At 32.9% G+C, this 20,419-nt stretch overlaps 1 protein-coding gene across 6 annotated transcripts in view; it reads right to left on the reverse strand.

The window, feature by feature from the left end:
* The window catches only part of LOC142329805 (thiamine pyrophosphokinase 1-like), a 70,507-nt gene that overhangs the window by 44,637 nt on the left and 5,451 nt on the right, over positions 1 to 20,419 (reverse strand). For 5 of the 6 annotated variants that reach the window (XM_075374627.1, XM_075374628.1, XM_075374629.1 and 2 more), the window contains one exon: positions 17,969 to 18,196. In XM_075374627.1, the coding sequence (XP_075230742.1) occupies positions 17,969 to 18,155 (187 nt within the window). In that variant the 5' untranslated portion in view covers positions 18,156 to 18,196. Of the gene's footprint in view, positions 1 to 17,968; positions 18,197 to 20,213; positions 20,385 to 20,419 lie in introns of those variants that run through there. The other variant, XM_075374630.1, reaches the window with a different exon arrangement.

The following is a 20,419-nucleotide window of genomic DNA, read 5'->3' on the forward strand; positions in this document are numbered from 1 at the left end:
CATAAATTTATCCATTTTGCTTCAAGAATCTAGAAGGTTGCAAAATATGCATTATATTTTTTTTTACTTTTTAGGGTGTTGTGGAGCTATAACGGTTGAGAATGAGAATCATTGGTCTATATGTATGTCAATATTTTCAACCATATTAATTAATTAATTTATTTAGAGTATGGCACTAAAACATAACACCAATTACAGTCAAAATTTATAAACAAAGATTTAACAAACTAATATATGCTATCGATTCTGGAGTCGCCATCAGGAAATCTTCAGGATTCCCTTCGTAAGCTGTCCTAGGGCAAACTTCTGTAATGTGTCTGATAGTTTGATTTTCACCACACTCACAAAGGGGCGTTGGTGTTTTATCCCATTTATACAGGAAATAGGTACACCATATTAATTATATAGTTCAAATTTGGTAGATAATTAATTAGGACATATTTTATTATGAGTGACCACTTTGTTTGAAAATATTGGAACAAAGGATTTGCATTAAATTTTGAGTTAAAAATGGAATCAAGTGCAGTGAAATAATTAAAATGTAAAATCTTTCAGTAAGGATGTTATATTGACATCAAGGGTTTATGAATGCTACAAACAATGGTATAAACATGGTTTATGAATGGCCTTCTTGGTTTCAAGAAGGCCATGAAGGGTACAAAAGAATTGGACAACCTAATCCATTAACAACCGATGAAAACATAGACAAAATAAAATACAGTGTGACCAATAATCGTTGAATCACCATTAAAGAAGCTGCTGAAGAGTCTGGAATATCTTATGGCTGTGTGAAACAGTTCTGACTAGCATTTTCAAATGCATGAAACAAATTGCAGCAAAATTTGTTCCAAAAACTATTGAATTTTCAACAAAAGAAACATTGCAAAACAATTGTTAACTGATATTTCTGATGACTCAAAATTACTCAAATGTGTCATAATAGGTGTAAAAAAAAAAAAACGTGGTATATGGTAATGACATGAAATGAAGGTCCAATCTTTCTGATGTAAGCTTCCTGAAGAACCCAGAACCCAAGAAAATCATGCCAGGTTTGAACGAATGTTAAGATTCTCCTTTTCTGTTTTTTTTTAATTACAAAGGCGTCTTTCGTTATGAATTCTTTTGATACAATTGTATGACTAGTATTACTCAACAGTTTTATGCCATTTACATGAGGCAATCTGAAAAAAAAGATCACAAATGTGTGAAAACATCCTTTGCACCTAATAACGGTTCAGCAAATTTTCAAATTGAATTCCTGATTATTCTTCCAAAAATATTGCCATATTGATGTCACAGCCTCTGTATTCTTCACACATGGCACCCTGCAATGTTTTCATGTATTTACTAATTAAGAGAACATTAAAAGGAATATTTGTGACACAAAAATGAAATAAAGAAAAATTGTTAAGTGAGCTTAAGGCTATACTGAAAAATACTTTCCATAAATGTTTTCAGCATTGGAAGAAATACTAGTACAAGTGTTTTACACTTTAGGGCAGTACTTGAAGTCCATAGTATTAATATATTAGAATAAGTTAATTTTTTTTAATAAAAATTAAAATTCTCATTATGTTTTTATCATACTTCATATAAAAAGTGGCAGGAGAAACTGAAAAGAACTAACGAGAGTCTTCAGTTTCATAGGTCTAATTAAAATAAGATCCCCTATTGAGTTAATTAACGACCACCACCACAGATAAATATATTTATTAAGAGGTAAAGAATGCACAATGAGGAATCTTTTGTAAAAAAAATATGAAATGATCACACAGTTATGTTTTTGAAGATGCCATTTCATAATAGATAAATATCTAAAATATTTATAACATAATAAATCATGTTTTTCTGAGTTTTGTATTAAAGAAAGATCACAATAGTTAAACACATTTGTTATGATGAATTTTTCATTTGCTTAATCCACTGATCAATTATTTCATATTAGATGACTCACTATTTTCCAAAGGACCTTGCAGAGTTAATTAATAGCACCTTCTTCACTGTAGTTAGTGGTCATTAATGGCACCCATAGTAAAAAGTCAAGAAACCCTTAAGTGTATAACTGAATAATACAGTGTTTCCCAATCTTTCTGATGTCACGAACCTTCTGTAGTTAATTCATCACTGAATGTCTTTAGTCACTGTTAATTCACTACAGACTCTCATGAAATCTAAAATGATTTTTAATATAGTTTACATATCATACAAATGTAGTGATAAATTATAATTTTACAACAATAAATGTGTCATTTATGACAATGCAATACTGTTTCGTTATAAATGGAGATATTCTGAAAAATTCGATCATTACAAATAGGCCTAATATTATGAATTCAACACTCACCTAATGTGATAACTATGCTGTTTTTCAGAGGTCAACTTCCCATATATCTGGATCAAAACCGAGTAATTTCAGATGTAGATATGCTCCACATTAAGTCTATTTCTATATTTGATTTTCAAACGTAAAAGATGAAAACCGAGTAATTTCAGATGTAGATATGCTCCACATTAAGTCTATTTCTATATTTGATTTTCAAACGTAAAAGATGAGAAAATGTTCTTGAACAGATGTGTAGGAGCAAATGGCAATTTCATCATGAAGGGTATGTGGTGTGCAGCTACTATTTTACGGTGAATATAATAATTGTCCATTTCATAAGAGGTAACTTTCTGGATACATGTGATCAAACCTTTATGTATTCCCAACATTACCTTAGCACATCTGTGCTTGTACCTATACATTTTTTTCATATAACTTTAGTTATAGTTATGAAGTCATTGACAATATTGCAGAGGACTTGTTGAATGAAGAGTTATCGATTCACAGAACTAAAAGCCTTTTAGTGTTCTAAGTTTTTAGATTTTTGTGTTCATATCACACAAAAGCTACCAGATTAGCATTATTTGAAATATCATGACTTTCATCCAACAGTAATGAAAAATATTCACTATTATATAACTGTTCTAGCAAAATATTTTTCACATTTTGGGCCATCACATCAATTCATTTTTTGTACTATCATCAAATAACGATGTTAAAAACACCTTGTTAGCATGTTTTTCATTAAACAAATTCTTTGCTATTGCTTTTATTGCAAGCAAAATTAAAATTCACCGACTGGATGGAATTGTTCATTTCTAGCAATCAGAAAGGTGACTTTGTAAGAGTATTGAACAATGTTTAAATTTTTTTTCCACACATAATGCCCTTAACTAAATTCTAGAAGAATTAACAGAAGTAGCAGTTTTTTGTTTTGAAAATATTCTACTGGTTTATTAAGTGATTTGTTGTTTTGTTTCAAAACAGTGTCTCAACTTCAATGGTCTCATAGATTCATTTGATAACACTTCACAACCAATAACACACAGTGGTCTGTCTTCACTGTCTATGTCTTTATTCAGAATGGAAAATCCCATCTGTAAATAGGATGGACAATATTTATGTGATTTTTTTCTTTGAAGGAACTTTATCTCCACTACTAATATTTTCCACAACAACAGATCCACTAGAATTATCATCCGTTGCATTTCAACAACAATCCACACTTTAACCACTGATCCATATCTAAAAAAGATTGTGAACAAAATAAAAATCAGAAATTTTGTTGTGCATTAAATTATTTGATTAAAAGCAGAAAAATTCATTAATTGTATAAAATTATAAAAATTCATAGCAAAAAACACTAAGAAACATAGATTGTTCATTCTGCCACTGAGGTGAAAAAGAGACATGGTAAATGGCCCCAACTCAAAACAAAGAGGGACAGATTTGATGAGGAAGATGGATAAGAAAGGCAACAGCAGTCCACCCTGACCCAGCAGGGGTTTGAGATAAAATTGACCAGCAAGAAGAAAATATACTTGAAAAGACCTACACAAAGGGTCAGTATTCACATTTTCTTCACAAAGGGAAGCAGTATTAGTACCAACATTCATATTAAATTTTACTTAAAAGGGCCCTGAGAGCCTGAAATGTAGACTACAAACAACCCAGTGTGAGTAACAGAAGATAAAATTTATTGAAAATAAAATTTCCTGTGGACCCACTTTCAATCTCTTGTGGCCTTCTGGGAATCCACAGACCACAGGTCAAGAAAAATTGTGGCGCAAGTGGTAGTGTCTCGGCGTTTCATCTGGAGATTCCGGGTTCAGATCCTGGTGAGGCATGACATTTTTCACATGCTACAAAAATTGTTATTCATCTCATCCTCTGAAGCAATACCTGAATGGTGGTCCCAGAGACAAAAAAAAGAGATGGGAAAGGCTGGAATAATAAATTGAATCTAATATAAAATGAATTTACTCTACATTAAACCTATAATAATGCATCTGTAATAATGTATTTAATCTATATTTAAATTATTATTTATTTTTCATTTTCTGCAGCAATTTCTACTGAAAAGTGTAAAAACATTTTTTAAACACTTATTCCTTTCTCTGTTTCTTTTTTCCTTCCCCAGTGAGTATTTTACTCCTATAATTTGGTGTTTCTGTTTTGTAAGGAAAACAAATGCAGTTTTACACAGTTTTTTATAAGAAATATTTTTTTGTTCTACAGTTTTATTTTTCATTTGAACAAACATTTCAGAATTAAATTACATCAAAAATTTTATTATCAGTAAGAAAAAAGCTATCTTCTGTTTTGTAAATGCCAATTCATTTTTTAATTTTTTTTATTAAATGGAGTCTTATTCATTAAACTCTAATGCTGCATTCATAAATGAATCTTTTCACAATATTTTACCAATATCTGTTTTTTAATAAGATTTTATTCTGTAGAGAGTGATTAATGGCAACAGTAATAACATAAAACTAAACAAAACCAAAGTATAGTACCGCCTTATTTTACTATGTTTTCTTTAAACTGTGAGCAAACACATAGTTTATAGTTCTGTACTCGATTTCATCAAATTTAACCTTTCTAATTCTTCTGGATGCTATTGCTCAGCGTATAGGGCAGGGTTCACCAATTTATTCTCACAGGTACATGAGTAAATATGCTGCTATACAGATAAAAAAAGGAACTGCCCCAGATTTGCCTGGATGGATCAAGAGAATCAGGAAAAAAAATACGTTCAAAGCAGCATTACAAAATACACAACTAATTATAAAATAAAAAATAAATCTGATTTAAGTTTATATTAGTTATTTAAAATATTTAACATATATACTAATATTCAGGTAAATACACAAAGATATCATTAAATGTAAAATAATTGTAAAAAAATTACAATTCAAAACTTATTAATGAATATTATTTATGTACATTTTGAATGAAATGCAGAAAATTCAGTTTTTTTTCCAGTTTTAATTAGAAAATTAAAATTAAATTAAATAGTAAAATTAAAAAAAAAGATATATTAATTTTAGTAATTATTTAAGATGCAATTAAAAGATTTTCTTTTACAGAAACAATATCTGGTGGGGGAAAGTTTTTAAGCGGTTAAGTAATTTATGAAAAATGGCTTTTAACAAGGTCCTTTCTCATAAGCCAAAGAATTGTTGAATTACACGAATACAGTTCAGTTATGTGATACTGTTAATTTTTAAGAATACATGAATATTCTTTTTAGCCAAGTTTGCAGCTTGTCACATTATTCAAAAGGTTTTGTAACTTTAAGGTTCAATAATAATAATTTCATCAATCCTGTGCGTGACCAATATATGTATACAAACAATCAGAAAGTTAAGGCTTTGGCAGAATAGAGACACCGACAAAGCAAGGAACTGTGCATCACAATATTGAGATTTACTTATACTAACTCGGGTGTCACACTGGCTATCTAAAATGAATAGTAAGTAAAATACTCAGATTATTTTAATTGAGTTATGAAGTTTATCAAAATATATATACCGATGGAATTCCAAGAAAATAAACAGAAATAGTTAAAACAAAGCAGGACCTACATATTAGAAAAATATCCTTTCTAATTATTGAGAATATACAAACTCTGATGACCGCAGAAGGATACAGCCACTTACAAGTGGTTCTTACAAGGAATAGATTACGTAATCCATTTTTTGGGGTTCTGATATATAAAAAATATTTTAAACATTATTCTCATTTATTAGAGCAGCTCTTACATCTGATTCATGAAAAAAAATTTAGTTTGTAGAATTGCTTAAAAATTACTACAAGTAAATATTAAATGATACACTAACAATTATAACTTATTCTTTCACAGATAACTGACAACAATTTCTCTAGTCTAGTTATCAGCAATGCTACTGTTAATGAGACTGTCTTATAAAGGGAAGGAAACCCTCTAGTATATAATCTAATAACATATTCAGCAAATTTTGTTTGTTCATTTAATATAGATTAAATTCATTTAATAATAAATTCATTATGGTATTAAATAATATGATTTCTTAAATTTTTCACTTGGGTGCCATTAGCACCAGGAACTACAGTGAAGAAGGTACTATTAATCAACTCAGCAAGGTCTTTTTAAAAAAAAGTGAGTCACCTTTATTTAGAGCAGTGGATTAAACAAATGGAAAAATAATAAATGTATTAACTAATAAGGAATGTGATATTTCTTTACTACAAAACTCAGGAAATCTGTTAAATTAAATATATTTTTTTGTGAAATTGTGTGTTCCCTCATCATCACCTGGAACAATAATATCATTAAAATGACATTAAAAACAAGAACCTTACTTAAAACTAATATCACAAATGGAAACTTAAAAAAATGTATATATTTTATTTAAAAAATAACAGCAAACAGAAAAATATACAGTAACAGTTGTTTATAGTGACATTGGATATACTGACCAAAAATTTGTCTCTTAATTGGTTTGGTATGCTGTTAATACATAAATACAGTATGTACACTGTTTATAATGACATTGGTTGTAGTGATATATTGATTACTATGACTTATCTTCCTACTGCAATGCAAACATTTTATTGTTTATAATGATAGACAGAAGTGACTCATCAGTAACATAGTGCAATAGATCTATATTGTAGTGACAGAAATAACTTGATGATTCCTTTTTTCTTACACATGTACTGTAGTTCTTTTTTTTAACTTCTTCTTGTACCAGGTTATTGTAAACTGAAGAGCAGTCACATTCAGTTGTTATAAATCTTTGGCTGTGAGTGTATCATATCGTGCGGGTACAGTATTTTATTTTACGTATCCTGTGTAATTCATTCAACCGTGATTTAATTATGACTTCACGAAAAACATTCATGATTGAGGAAAAGGCACACAATATCAGGAGGTTAGAGAATGGCGAAACTAATAATGACATCATCCAAGAATTAGGCGGTCATTTGACAATATCGATGATATGGAAGAACTGTAAAAAATTAGGAAAAATTTTGAAACACATTTTGTGAAATCAACAAAATTTTGGTCTAGTTAACATAATGATGTAAAGCAAAATAACAGACTTTTTGCAGAAAAAGTAATTTTTATAATTTTTCTCTATCCTGCTTTACTCTACCGTATTTGTATTTATTACTGCGTATTTTTTTTTTTTTTAATAATATTTTTGCAGAAATAAGTTATTATTATTTTTCATTATTATAACTGTATTTCAATACCCATATAGATGGCTTATTGTACCACTAAGCCACCTAAAATCGGTTATTGTGACTATCGGTTATAATAACCTAAAATCATTAGTTCCTTGGAGGTCACTATAAACGATATTTACTGTATAAATATAAACTTCAACAAAGTTTGAGAAGAATGTAAACAGCCCCTTCTCTAAATATTTAACAGTAGAATTAAACATTAACTAAAAAACAGATACATATATACATAAAAATGTACACAAACAAAAGAAAAATAACATAAAGTATATAAATGATAAAAAACAGAAATAACAATAAAAGTTTACAACTGACAATATCCTAAACAACGAACAAAATCAATTACTTTATCAATTGTGCTAGCTCATCACCCACAATACACCGTATTGCAACAGGCACTTTAAACCTGTGACTTAGGCCGTTTAACAAACACAGTCCACAAGAATATGGTGGAGATAGATGGTAGTTACGTCAAGGACACACAGCAATATTATCCGAAAACATAATATGTCCGTGAGTCAGTCTGGTATGACCAATCTGCAGACGACAAAGAACAACTTCATCTCTACTGTTTGCTCTACTGGATGAAAACCAAGGACCCACTGTGTTCTTTACAAATCTTAGCTTGTTAGTTACTGTCGCATACCACTCATTCCATTCCATTTGCAGTCGTTGTTTTATAAAATTGGAAAAATCAGATGCAAGAATACGAGTAGTGAATACAGGTTGAATACATGCCTCCTTAGCAGTGACATCAGCATGCCCGTTTCCTGGAACCTGATGTAACTTTATATCCAGCAGAAGCTATCACACTTATTGTGATGGGTTAGGATAGGGAGTGCTTAATATATTTCCAAAACAAGAGGATTCTTGAATACATGTCACCTACTGCTTGCAATGCACTCAATGGATCACTACAGATAAGAAATGACAATATCTACAATTCACGATGTTCAGTGCTTTGTTAACAGCATAAGGCTTAGCAGCAAACACACAGGAGTCCAAGGGATATGTTTGATCATCCACAACAAAGGTGCAGCTAACTAAATTATTATATTTGGAGCCATCTGTACAGACGGTTGCATCTGACTTTAAATCAGATTGGATTTGAGAGAATTCTTGACGAAGAATAATAGAGTTGTTTTTAATTTGTCATAAAAATTCAAAGGTTGTCATAACGATGAACATGGTGATTAGAAAAAAAGAATTTCAAAATCTGGATGGTTTGGCTGGGCTTTGATGCAGGCTACGTAGGATGACATCAACTGGTCTCGTCTGTTCCAAAGAGCTGGTTCACTAGAATTAACAAGTTAACAATCGGACTCAACAGAAGGTGCCTGCAGCTTGATGAAGAGATTAGTTATGCACAGTATTCAGAATTTTTAATGCCATAGATAAGGTAGAGTACACCTCACTGTCATAGTCTAATTGAGATCAAATCAAGTGTGGTTAGACTCAAAACATACAAATCCTGTCTGCATCTCATTGTGTGTTGGTTAGCACCTGTGGCATATCTAACGTTTTCAGACATCTCAAACGCAGTTCCTTTAGGTGCTTAATCTAGGTCAGTCGCTAATTGAAATACATCCTAAAAATTTCACTTCACTGGCAACTTTAATTTGATTGCCTTTCAGCAAAAGAAAGGCAATCAAAACCAAGAAAGGCGATTGTAAACCTTTCTTAAGCAAGAAAAGGATGCACTTACAGTTTTCTTGGAGGATAATGAGAAGCCAGTGGAGTTAGATGACATTTCCAACCAGGATAGAGTATTCTGTAGAAGCTGTTCTACAGTGGTAGAGGAAGTACATGAAATAAATACAGTATTGAAAAATTTTCTATATAGAGTGAACATCTAACAAGTTTGTGTACACAATAAACTACGCTATTTATAGCCACAGCGAACATGTAACATCAAGATACTCCCCTGTGGTACTCGATTTTCCAATGGGAAATTGTCAGATAAAGTATTTCCTGCACATACACAGAAGGACCATTCCCTAAGGAAATTAGAATAAAGGCCAGCTCGTGTCCTCCCATACTCTACTCCTTCAGTGTGTTCTGAATACCCATTCACCAGGCAGTTTTATATGCCTCCTTGATTCAAAGAATACAACCAAAAGGTGGCAATGACTTACAAAAGAGTTCTGAATCTCCGCTTCAACAGCTACCAGATGGTTAATGGATAATCTGCCCTGCCTATAGCTACATGGTTCTGGACTGATGAGGGAGTTCCTCTCCAGGAACCAAATAAAATAAGTCTTCTGTTAACCATTACCAATAACTTGCACACTGGGCTGGTTAAAGAGATAGCTTTACTATCTCTAGCTAAAGAGATAGCTGGTAGTTGGGATGACAAGCTGTTTCTTTCCCAGGTTGTAGGACAGAGACTACTAAAGCTTCTGCTCAATTTGCTGGGAAAACATGGTTAAATTATATTCTGTAGGATCAGCATGCTATTAAAGATGAGTCAGCACCCTATGCTGAATATTATCGCACCCTGAAGAAGAGTTGTGAAAGTTCTTTAGTGAATACAACATTTCACCGTCAAATGTGAATTGAGGATCCAGTTCATTGCACAATTCAGAGAAAGTGAATATGGAGGCTTCAGACTGTAATTTGTAAATGTTAAAACATGGAGTACAATGATGAAGACTGACCTCACTTAAAACTTCTGCAAGAGCATACTTCAGCAGGAGAAGTAATAAAAAAAAGCCACAGTGATGAACTCCTATCACTGATGGACAAGATGTGCTGCAATTGATTGCAGTTTCTTCTGTATGATAGACATTGGAGTTGGGCAGGTTAATGTTTCAACATATCTCTTCCATGAACACCCTTCGATATGTAGTTCTGGCTCTTTGGTAGTCAACTAGGTGTTCTGTCTTCAGCTGATGATTAAAATGGCATATACTATGACAACGGTTTTTCAATGCATTCTGACAGTCCTCATTCCACCATGGAACAGAGGGTTTCTTAGAATTTTCAGATGTTTGTGGGATGCAGTCGTTTGCAGCATTTAGTATTGTATCCATAAAGCTTTACAGATCCTCAAGAACTTCACTGCTAACTTACTCCAGTTAGCTTTCTCAATTTCCATCTACGAAGTCTCGCAGAAGCGGATTGGTTTGAAGGCATCAATATACTCATAATTATCAGTTCGTGATCACTTTCGTAAAGGTCATTACATATCATCCACGAGGTGAGGGAAACCAGAAGGAGAGTAGAATGATAGAGCAATGATGTTCCACATGTCAAAAGATGACGAGAGGAATATTGCGAGTCTGTCATTTAAGAGGCAAAAATTGAAGAACTGCCTTACTACATAATCATATAGTCTTCAAAGAGATGAGCTTGAGCCCCATGTGACAAGCAGTAGGCGTGAAGTCACCGACAATAAACAATGAAGCGGGGACTTGACTTAAAAGTTCACAAATATCTTAATTCCGAAAAAGCAAAAGTTGAGGGATATGTACAAATTACAGAAATTAATCTTAAATGGAGCTGAGACTCTAACTGAAACTGCTGGAATGTGGGTACAGTGGAATCTGGTTGGCTAGTACCATTTCATTTAACAATATCGCCACATCATCATGACAAAATACCAAAAAATAACAATCATAACAAAAGACCTAGAAGTAACAGATACGAAATCAACCTGATGTCGAAGTTGGATCTCCTGAAGACACATTATTGATGGGTCATAATCTTTATTCTTCCAGGCGGGATTGGAAACTGAACATACCACTGAATTAAATTTGTATTCATGATACAGATTGAAGCATATGAATAAAATTAATTGTAGGTAATCCAGTTTTTCTTCTTGAAATTTTTAATTTTAATAAATTAAGCCCGTAAAGGCAAAACTTTGGGACAGGAACTTTTGAAGGAACTTTTAACTGCGGTTTCACTAGCTGCAACTACTGACCTCTTGCTTTTCCTAATTAGCTCAAAAACAGAGGCTGTGAGCAAAGCAACTTGATCAGAAAACATCTGAAGTTTTTTAGCTCACTGCAGGAACTGCACTGTTGATTACCCTCATTTTGCGGGGCTTACCTTGATGAAATGGTGACAAAATATATGCCTGGTTTAATCAGGTTTAGAGAGTTAAGCATATTTTTTATGTGCTTAAAATAAAATTTTGAGAATTGCCTTCTCTTCTCAAAGGTTGGGTAATCTCATAAGCAAGCCGAATGAGATCCATTACAATTAGCATATTTTTCTTTCTACTGGCAATTAATGTTGTTGTGACCCACTTTAGTACTTCACCACCTATCACAGATTTGTGCAAGATGTTATAGTATGGCCATACCCTTGACACTGGTAACATTACCACGAGTTGGGGATGAATGGTCATACTTGTATTGACAGGTAACCTATTTTTATTTTCTCCAGTGGTATGGGAAGGTAGAACATTCATATAAGTGAGGGAGTAGGTTCCTCCACCCTGTTTCATTATTTGTTTTGCCTCTACAACATTTTGCGGACGAAGCTCATTGACAATCTCAATAACATCAATCTCCTGAAGGTCCCAGCAAAAATAACTCCTTGGTTGGTATTTATGGCATACTGTACTTATATACTGCCCATATTAGTGAAATGCATAAGGGTCGGCTCTGGTCATCACTAGATATCTTGATCAGTATCAATCTGTCTCAATTTCCTGATGTTCTTCAGGAAACTACTTGAACCTGATTCTACTTTGAACTACTACTTGAACCTACTTTATTGATCAGGAAAGGAGAGATCTTATGAAGGAATAACCTTCCTGATTATTTTGAAGAACTACAAATCTTATATTTTTATATTGCAGACAGGATGCGTCTCCATTTAAACTACTACTAACAATGGAACTGTTAACCTTGTTAGACAATGATGAACAAAGTCTTTTCACAAGATAAGATTTGGTGGTTTTTTTTGGACGGACCACCAACCATCATAAGAATTATTTGAGAACTAGTAATTTTGGTGCCACAAATACTGGGAAAAGATAGGACCACTCCTACAGCACCCACGCATACAGAGGCTAGAGATAAATACAATTGGGTTTGCCTATGTACACAGAGGACAATGTTTGAGATTCACTACATGGAGCCAACTGTTTACCCACTGGGACGATAGTTCCTACTTGGGTTATGGTTGCAGTTCACAACATGTCCAATGACTGTCATCAGAGAGGAATAAGAAGGGATTAAGGACAGGAAGGAAGAGAGGAAGAAAGAGAAGGAAAGTATGGAAAGAGGGGTAAGGTCAGAGGACAGTCGCCTTTTATGACCGCCAGTAGACACTGTGGGACTAGATTCTTCCCACCACTCATTTGAGTGAATCCCTGAACCCCCAGAGGGGTAAGTTAGACATATTTGAGACTTTAAATGATAAGAAATGTCAGTCAGGTTCACAAACCATAAATCTCTAATCTGGCAACATTTTAAAGCTACTGTCCGAGTGGATAACATTAAAATCCCACAAAATAACTACATTTTTATCAGAGTGCCATGTGTGAATTAATTTATTCAAATGTGTTCATAAAAATGATAAAACTTGAGTTTGGAAGGTGATGAAAGAGAATGGAGAAGTTCATCAAACTAGTCAATAAAATAAAGTCTACACACAGTGTAGACTAATATAGTCATAACTTCCACTGTGTCCTTACTAACAGAAATTATAATATAACAGGAATATATATATGTATTATGAAATCTTAATAGCAGAGACTTGATTTTTTTATAAAATCTATTAATCTTTTGTCACTTTACACATGAATAAAATTTACACTTGAATAAAAATATCAATGAGTTTGTTATAATAAAAAAAGGGATATTACAATATGTATGGGTAATATCACAAAAATATAGCTATTCACAATCAAATCAAAGAATGTGATCAGAAAAAGAATTGGAGAAATTCATTAAACTAGTCAAATAGAATAAAGAAGTCCAGATATAGTTTACCCACCGGGTTGGTGTAGTGGTAAACTTGTCATCGCAAATCAGTTGATTTCGACTGACTTTTATAAGGATTTGAATACTAGATCATGGATACCGGTGTTCTTTGGTGGTTGGGTTTCAATTAATCACACAACTCAGGAATGGTCCACCTAAGACTGTACAAGACTACACTTTAATCATACATTCATACATATTTCATTCATATTTACATGTCATCCTCTGAAGTAATACCCTACAGTGGTTCTGGAGGCTAAACAAAAAAAAAAGTTTATGTACAGTGATTCCTTTCTTTGGTCAAAGTATTTTTCTTCAGATAACATTATGGAATGTTCTTTGGAGAAAAAGTGAAATTCTAAGAGAAGTATAAAAGCTTTTTTCAATAGATAAATCTTTTATTCTGATCGGTACGTAAGCATTAAATACAACATATTAGAAATGGGTAGGTATATTATTTCCCTGTAAAATAAACAACTGCCAAGCATTCGGCTGGATGGATCAAGGCAAATGTGGTAAAACCGTGATCAGAGCAGCATCGCAAGATAAATGGTTGTTATTGAATAAAAAAAATTGATTCTGTAAAAGTTTGTATATAACTAAAACAGGCACTTTAGCGAGCGTTTTGAGTCTGGCTTTATGTACAACCATGAATTGTAAACATAGCTCCCAGGCAGATCTAGTACCCATTCTATCAAATTAGACTAAACAATATCCCACAATGGGCCAGGGAATGAATTAAATAGTTCCCATTTGTATTCTAGGAGGAATTAAGGGCCTGGTTTCATCTGATAGACTCAAGATGAAATTAGGTTTATTGTGCAACCACTGAACAGATCTGTAGGTAGCATTTCTTCTCACCACGATTGTATTAAGAAAGAACCGACTCTAAAGTCACTGCATCCTAAGCATTGGCATAGCAGAGCTAACATATACCTCTCAGAAAAAAAACACAAAAAAGGAATCAAGAATTTAGGAAAAAGGAAAATGGTGAGAGAAAAGCAAACTATCCTAGAAGAAAATGTAGCATGAGATAGGTAATAGCTTATTTCCCAAGATATGGGTGTCCAACCCACATCTTGGGAAATTTCTACTTAAGTTGGGAACAGCATATTACTGATCAACAAATTTGTGCAAAGTGCAATAAAAATAGCTTCAAACACAAAGTTTTATTTACAAAAATTATTTAAGAAATTAATAAGCCACATGAGAAGAGGTTTTATGTTTTCTAAAGGAACATCCTCACACCCCAAGAATTATGTGACATGTACACGTAATTTTTGCATTAATCATACAAAAATTATGTACTGTATCTATAATATTAACTATTCAGCCAAACTTCCTGTGGAAATAAACATTTCTTGAGGTATCTATTCAAGAAAAAAGAATGAATCAAAAGAGTAGGTAGAGGAAGAGGACTTGGCTCTGATCAGGGTAGTTCATAAACTTGGGTAGGACAAAAATTTTGAAGCACATTTTAAAAAATCAGAAGATTGAAAGAAGAATTCTGCTCTCTAGATGTAATGATTCACTACATTACTACACTACATGCTCTCAAGATATTTCAGTCATCGGACTGTTTCCCTTCATGACTGCGGCTCAGAGGTTTGTAAGACCCTAACTAAAAGGTGCCCTCAGGGGAGTGTTCTGAGTCCCCTTCTTTGGATTATAGAATTTGATTCCATGTTGCGTTTGAGGTTGCCATGTAGTTGTCATGTCATCACTTATGCTGATGATGTGCTGCTGCTGATTGAAGGGGATTCACGTAACGAAGTAGAGTTCCGAGCTGCTCTTGCTTGTGAGACACTCTGACTGTGGAGATGCTCTGACTGTGGAGCATAAAATGTTTTCCAGTCCAGAAAAAACACAATGATGTTGCTTAAGGGCTGATTGGCTGCTTCCTGACGAATCCTGCTTCAGAAGGCTTCCCATTCGGTACATTACAGCAAAAGTAGCTGGGTGTTATCCTTGACGAAAATTTTCAGTTCAAGGAACATCTACAGTATGTAGCAAAAAAGGCTGCTGATGCTTTTTATGGAATCTGTAGAGTCATTCATCCCAACTACGGGTTGAATTACCGTACCATACGTATCCTTTACAGAGGTGTCAGTGAGGCAATTATGCTATACGCTGCACTTGTCTAGGCTCATTTCTTGGCTTTTAGGTGTTACGTGGACATTTTGATGTGGGCCCAGCGACTCCTCTTGCTGGCTGTTATAGGCGGTTATAGAACAGTCTCGTGGGAGACAGTCTCTGTTATAGCCAGAGTCAAAACAATAGATATCTTGGCTAATGAGGGTAAGGAATGCTATATTTCTAAGATAAATAACCTATTGACGTCAGAATGAAAGCAGGATATTGAAGAAGGGTCCTTGCGTCTTGGCAGGTCAGGTGGGATGAATCCCCCATAGGTCGCTACATGCATGGTATATTTCCTATAGTGTCTGATAGGTTTCCCCCAACTGGTATATCACACAGTTTCTCTCCAGGCATGGTGCCTTTTGAGCGAGTTTGACTAGGTTTTGTTTGGTGGATTCGAATCAATGCCTGGACTATGGGACTGATGATACAGTGGACCATGTCCTGTACGTCTGTCCCCAATATGAGGACATTCACAAGCTGTTAGGAAACTTGATAGAATACATTACTTTCTGGATCTCCGTACTAACTAGATGATCCGTGAGAAGAGGTTTATAGTGGCTGGTTTTCTTCACACCCTTGTGATGTGTAGGTCTGCAGTGGGAGTTTATTCGAGAAATTTGATCGTGGTAGGATCCCGATTGGCTAGGGTTCTGGCCTAGTCATTGGATTGGTTGGAGGTAGGCACATTGGCATCGTGCCACAGTTATATTGGTATTGTTTGTTATTTGATTTGGGGCTCCTGCTGGCGAGCCTGGCCGTGCTGCCGGAATATGGTAACCTGTGCAGCTGGGGGCATGGCTTTGTTTCGCCGGTGGCAGTCCCTGATTGTGACTTGGTAATGCCGTGCAAGACTCCATGATGGAACCGGGTGGGAGTGTGGGGTTTGTCCCCGCCCTCTGTGCGGACCGGAATGAGATAACATTCCCCCTGTTAGGTGACCTAATTTGGTCGACTTATTTGGGTGCAGATCTGAATTTCTATGTTGCGTAAAACATAATTTTGATTGGTATGAGTATAGCACTGATTTAACTTACAACTCGTTTGTTTTCTGAGGCATTCACAGTCACGAACGGTGTTGTCAAATTTGGACTAGGCATGGGGTCCATGCTTCCTTGGTCTCGGATAGTTAGTTTGAGGAAATCATACTAGGTTGGATGTGAAGATGTCCGTTTGAGGCTTACATGAAGCCAAAATCTGATTTGTATTTTACTGATGCAAATGTTTGCCAAGGCATTTATATCGGTGGCATCCCGACCGAGACCTCGCTGATGACTGTGAGCTGTAATCAGTTAAGGGGGTCTAAAGACAACCTCTGGTAAAGCCCCTTATGGCTTGGAATGGAGGGGGTGGTGTGGCGACCAGTAATGTCACAAGGTGCGTGTCTTCCCCCTATGGGGTTGGGATTACTACACTACATGACTACCAGACCACTGCTACATTACTACCACCCCTCTGCTGTTGTTAAATAGAAATAGAGTAGTAAAAATGTATTTTAACATATGGAGAGGTTTTGCATATTGGAATATCGTCAAATTAATAATCATATCATTGTAGTAATCATATCATTAATTGCCATGGCAATTAATGATATGATCACACTGAAAACTATCAGCAGGACAGTGATAGAAAAGGGTGGAATAAATAGAAATATATTTTGCACTGATATGTTCCTCGTTACCCATGCATATTTTGAACATTTACAGTAGTAAAAAATCCTATATATAAAATATTAACAATTTATTTTGTTTCAACTTATGGTACGTCATAAAACTTACAGCACTTATATGCAATTAAATCCATTGATTTAAGTAAGGTTTTTTCACAATTCACCCTAAAGGTATGTTTAAGATACTGAATATAATTTTAGGAGTCAGACTTTCATAAAATTACTGTATATTATAAACATTAGATTTATAAAATAGTTAAGTCAATATTATCATTTATGTTAATGTTTTAATATTTAAGAGAAATTTATTATTGTTGAACTTTCTCCCCACTGATTAAATCTAATTTTATAATATCCAACATCCAAAAAAAATTACTTAAAAATGACTTTTTTAACTAAGTATCTTCTCATTATAAAAAAAGACTTCTTTTGTGAGTTGTAACTTCAATCTTGGATCATTGATTGTAATAGTAATAAAAGACAGATATATGACACTACAAGTGAGATGTGCATCATTAGATGTGCATGAATATCATTAGTTTAAAAAAACCAATAATGATTAGTGCCCTTTGCACCCAAATGTTTTATATATATCAGCCATAAGGAAAGGTGAACAATAATTTAAAGCAACAATTAATTATCTTATAAAATAAATAAAATGTAAACCTTTATTCCAAAATGTAACCATTTGATCAACATTCAATTTGATCTGTGTGTTTAGAATAACTAAAGCAAAATTCCCAAATGAGAAATCATTTCCATTTGTCATCTGCAATGGCGACCATTCAGTTATTTCAACATTCACTAAATTAGTAGCTGTAACTATGTCATCATTATTTTTTTCAAGATTCATTGATCGATAATCTTCATAAACATTACTAGTATTTTGTACATCTGTAAAATAAAGTAAAAAAGAAGATTATTTTTTATTGTTTTGAAAGAATTTAATTATAATCATTTCAAACAAAGTAAAGTGTAAAAATATACAGATAATAATTAAACAGAATTAGCCAAAGAAATAAAACATGTCAAATTTATAGCGGAAAAAAATTGGATATAACGATTTTATTAAAAAACATTTAACAATAAAATTACAAAAAAAAATTCATTAATACTATTTGAAAAAAGAAACATCATATGAAATATATTACAAATACTATATTAATGAAAATACTAATAAAATAATGTCTACAATAGTGAAAATTATAGTATATCTTTTAAACTAATCAAAAATAAAATAAATTTTAATATTTTTAAAGAAATGTATGCTAGTAAAACTATAAACTAATAGGTCCTTTAAGCAATGATTTTTAGAACATTTGAGAGCAAACAAAAATAAAAGAAAGGGGTTTTTAAATGTTGCTCATTTCATCATCTAATTACACACAGGCACACAATAATAAAACAAAGAAAATAATTTAGAAATAAATAATGATAAACTTGAATATTTTTTTGTGAAAAATGTTACATTTACAAAAAATATAAACACAGAGCTGTTGAAATTGGCACACCTATCTTGATAGGTGGCTTAACCAATAAGTCATGAAAACTATAATAAGATTTAGTACATGAAAAAGATTATGAACTGCCTGAAATAATGTTTTAAAAACTGCTGATATATCAATGGATTCAAACGCACTCTTTATTTTAATTAAGTTTTTATTGATCTTAATAAGTTAATTTGATGTTTTTATGGATAAGTATTTGTAGACTGCATCGTTCTGGACAACAGTTATTTTTCTCTTTATAATTACAAAATATTAATTATTTAAAAAATTAATTTACACATTTGTTGGATATCCTATGTTATTTTATTAGAAGGATATAAACTAGTCAATGAAAGCTACGGGTAATGGACATATTTACAGAATGATAACTTTAAAATTTAATATTGCTAACATTTGGAAAATTTTCAAATTACTGTTATTGTGAAGATCAAGTAGTATACAATGACTGTTTAAAATCTGTACCTAATTGTAGATCGCATGACTTAGTTTTTCTGTTGTTGCATTCTACGTATATGTTACAGAGTTTACGCACCATTATCAGATTTCAATCATTTAAGATCACTGAATACATTAAATAAATATAATAAGAAAATGTATAAACTTTTTTTGGTTACTTTGTTTGAAACTGCAAAATAATTGCTTTAATAATTTGTTACAACAATACTGAATTTTAAACAAAACAGTGACTCCGGTATTAGAAAATTTTGACTGAAAGAAAAAAATTTGTGTAAGAAATCATATGTTAACCACTATAATAACTATACAGTCAACACATCTGCACTACATCAGAATATACAACAGACTATTCATAATATTTTATTGCTTGTCAAATTGGTAAAATGTCGCAGATAAGATACCTTTTGACTTGATTGCAATAAGGTACAGTTTTCTATCAAGATGTATGGTAAGTAAACATTCCAAAAAAACTATTTATAAGAATCTAACAGGAATAGGACCACTTTTTAATAAATTTGTATTATTTATCAGTATCCCTTCTGCTGGAACCAAAAATGGTACTGGCTTAAAATGTCATCCAGTTAAAAACTCTTTTTCAGAGCAAGTGTTGTTTCTTAATCATAAAACAAAACATACACACCACAAATTACCAATTGTACGGTTGATAAGGGTAGGGATCTATTCCTTTCTCTATGGTACTGTATATTCTTAGGGAATACGTAGTACATTACAGACAATAATTACTATAATATGGAAGGTTGCTAAGGCAACACAATACTAAACATTTCTGAAATGAAAATACAAAGCAATCTTATAAATAAAAATTGCTTGGTAACAATGATGTTGCAATCAACCATTTTTTTTTTTTTTTAGGTATATCACTACAACCTTAGTCTTGCCTGCTGCTCTTCAAAATTCTAGCTAACATTAGCCTAAGTGCCACGTACCTTAAGTGTAATACAGTGATCCATTAACTTCAAAATACTATTTTCATAATTTTTTGCCACCACTCCATTGTATTACACTACAATAAACATCAACCCTGCAAAACAGCTGACCTTGAATCCTACCTTGACAAGAGAGATTAATGAATTGCCATTCCTTTCAATGAGTTCTTGTAAAACTGGTCTTTACTTAAATAAACTTTAATTTG

The sequence above is a fragment of the Lycorma delicatula genome, chromosome 9, assembly GCF_047948215.1.
Source record: "Lycorma delicatula isolate Av1 chromosome 9, ASM4794821v1, whole genome shotgun sequence".
Taxonomy (NCBI): Eukaryota; Metazoa; Arthropoda; class Insecta; order Hemiptera; family Fulgoridae; genus Lycorma; species Lycorma delicatula.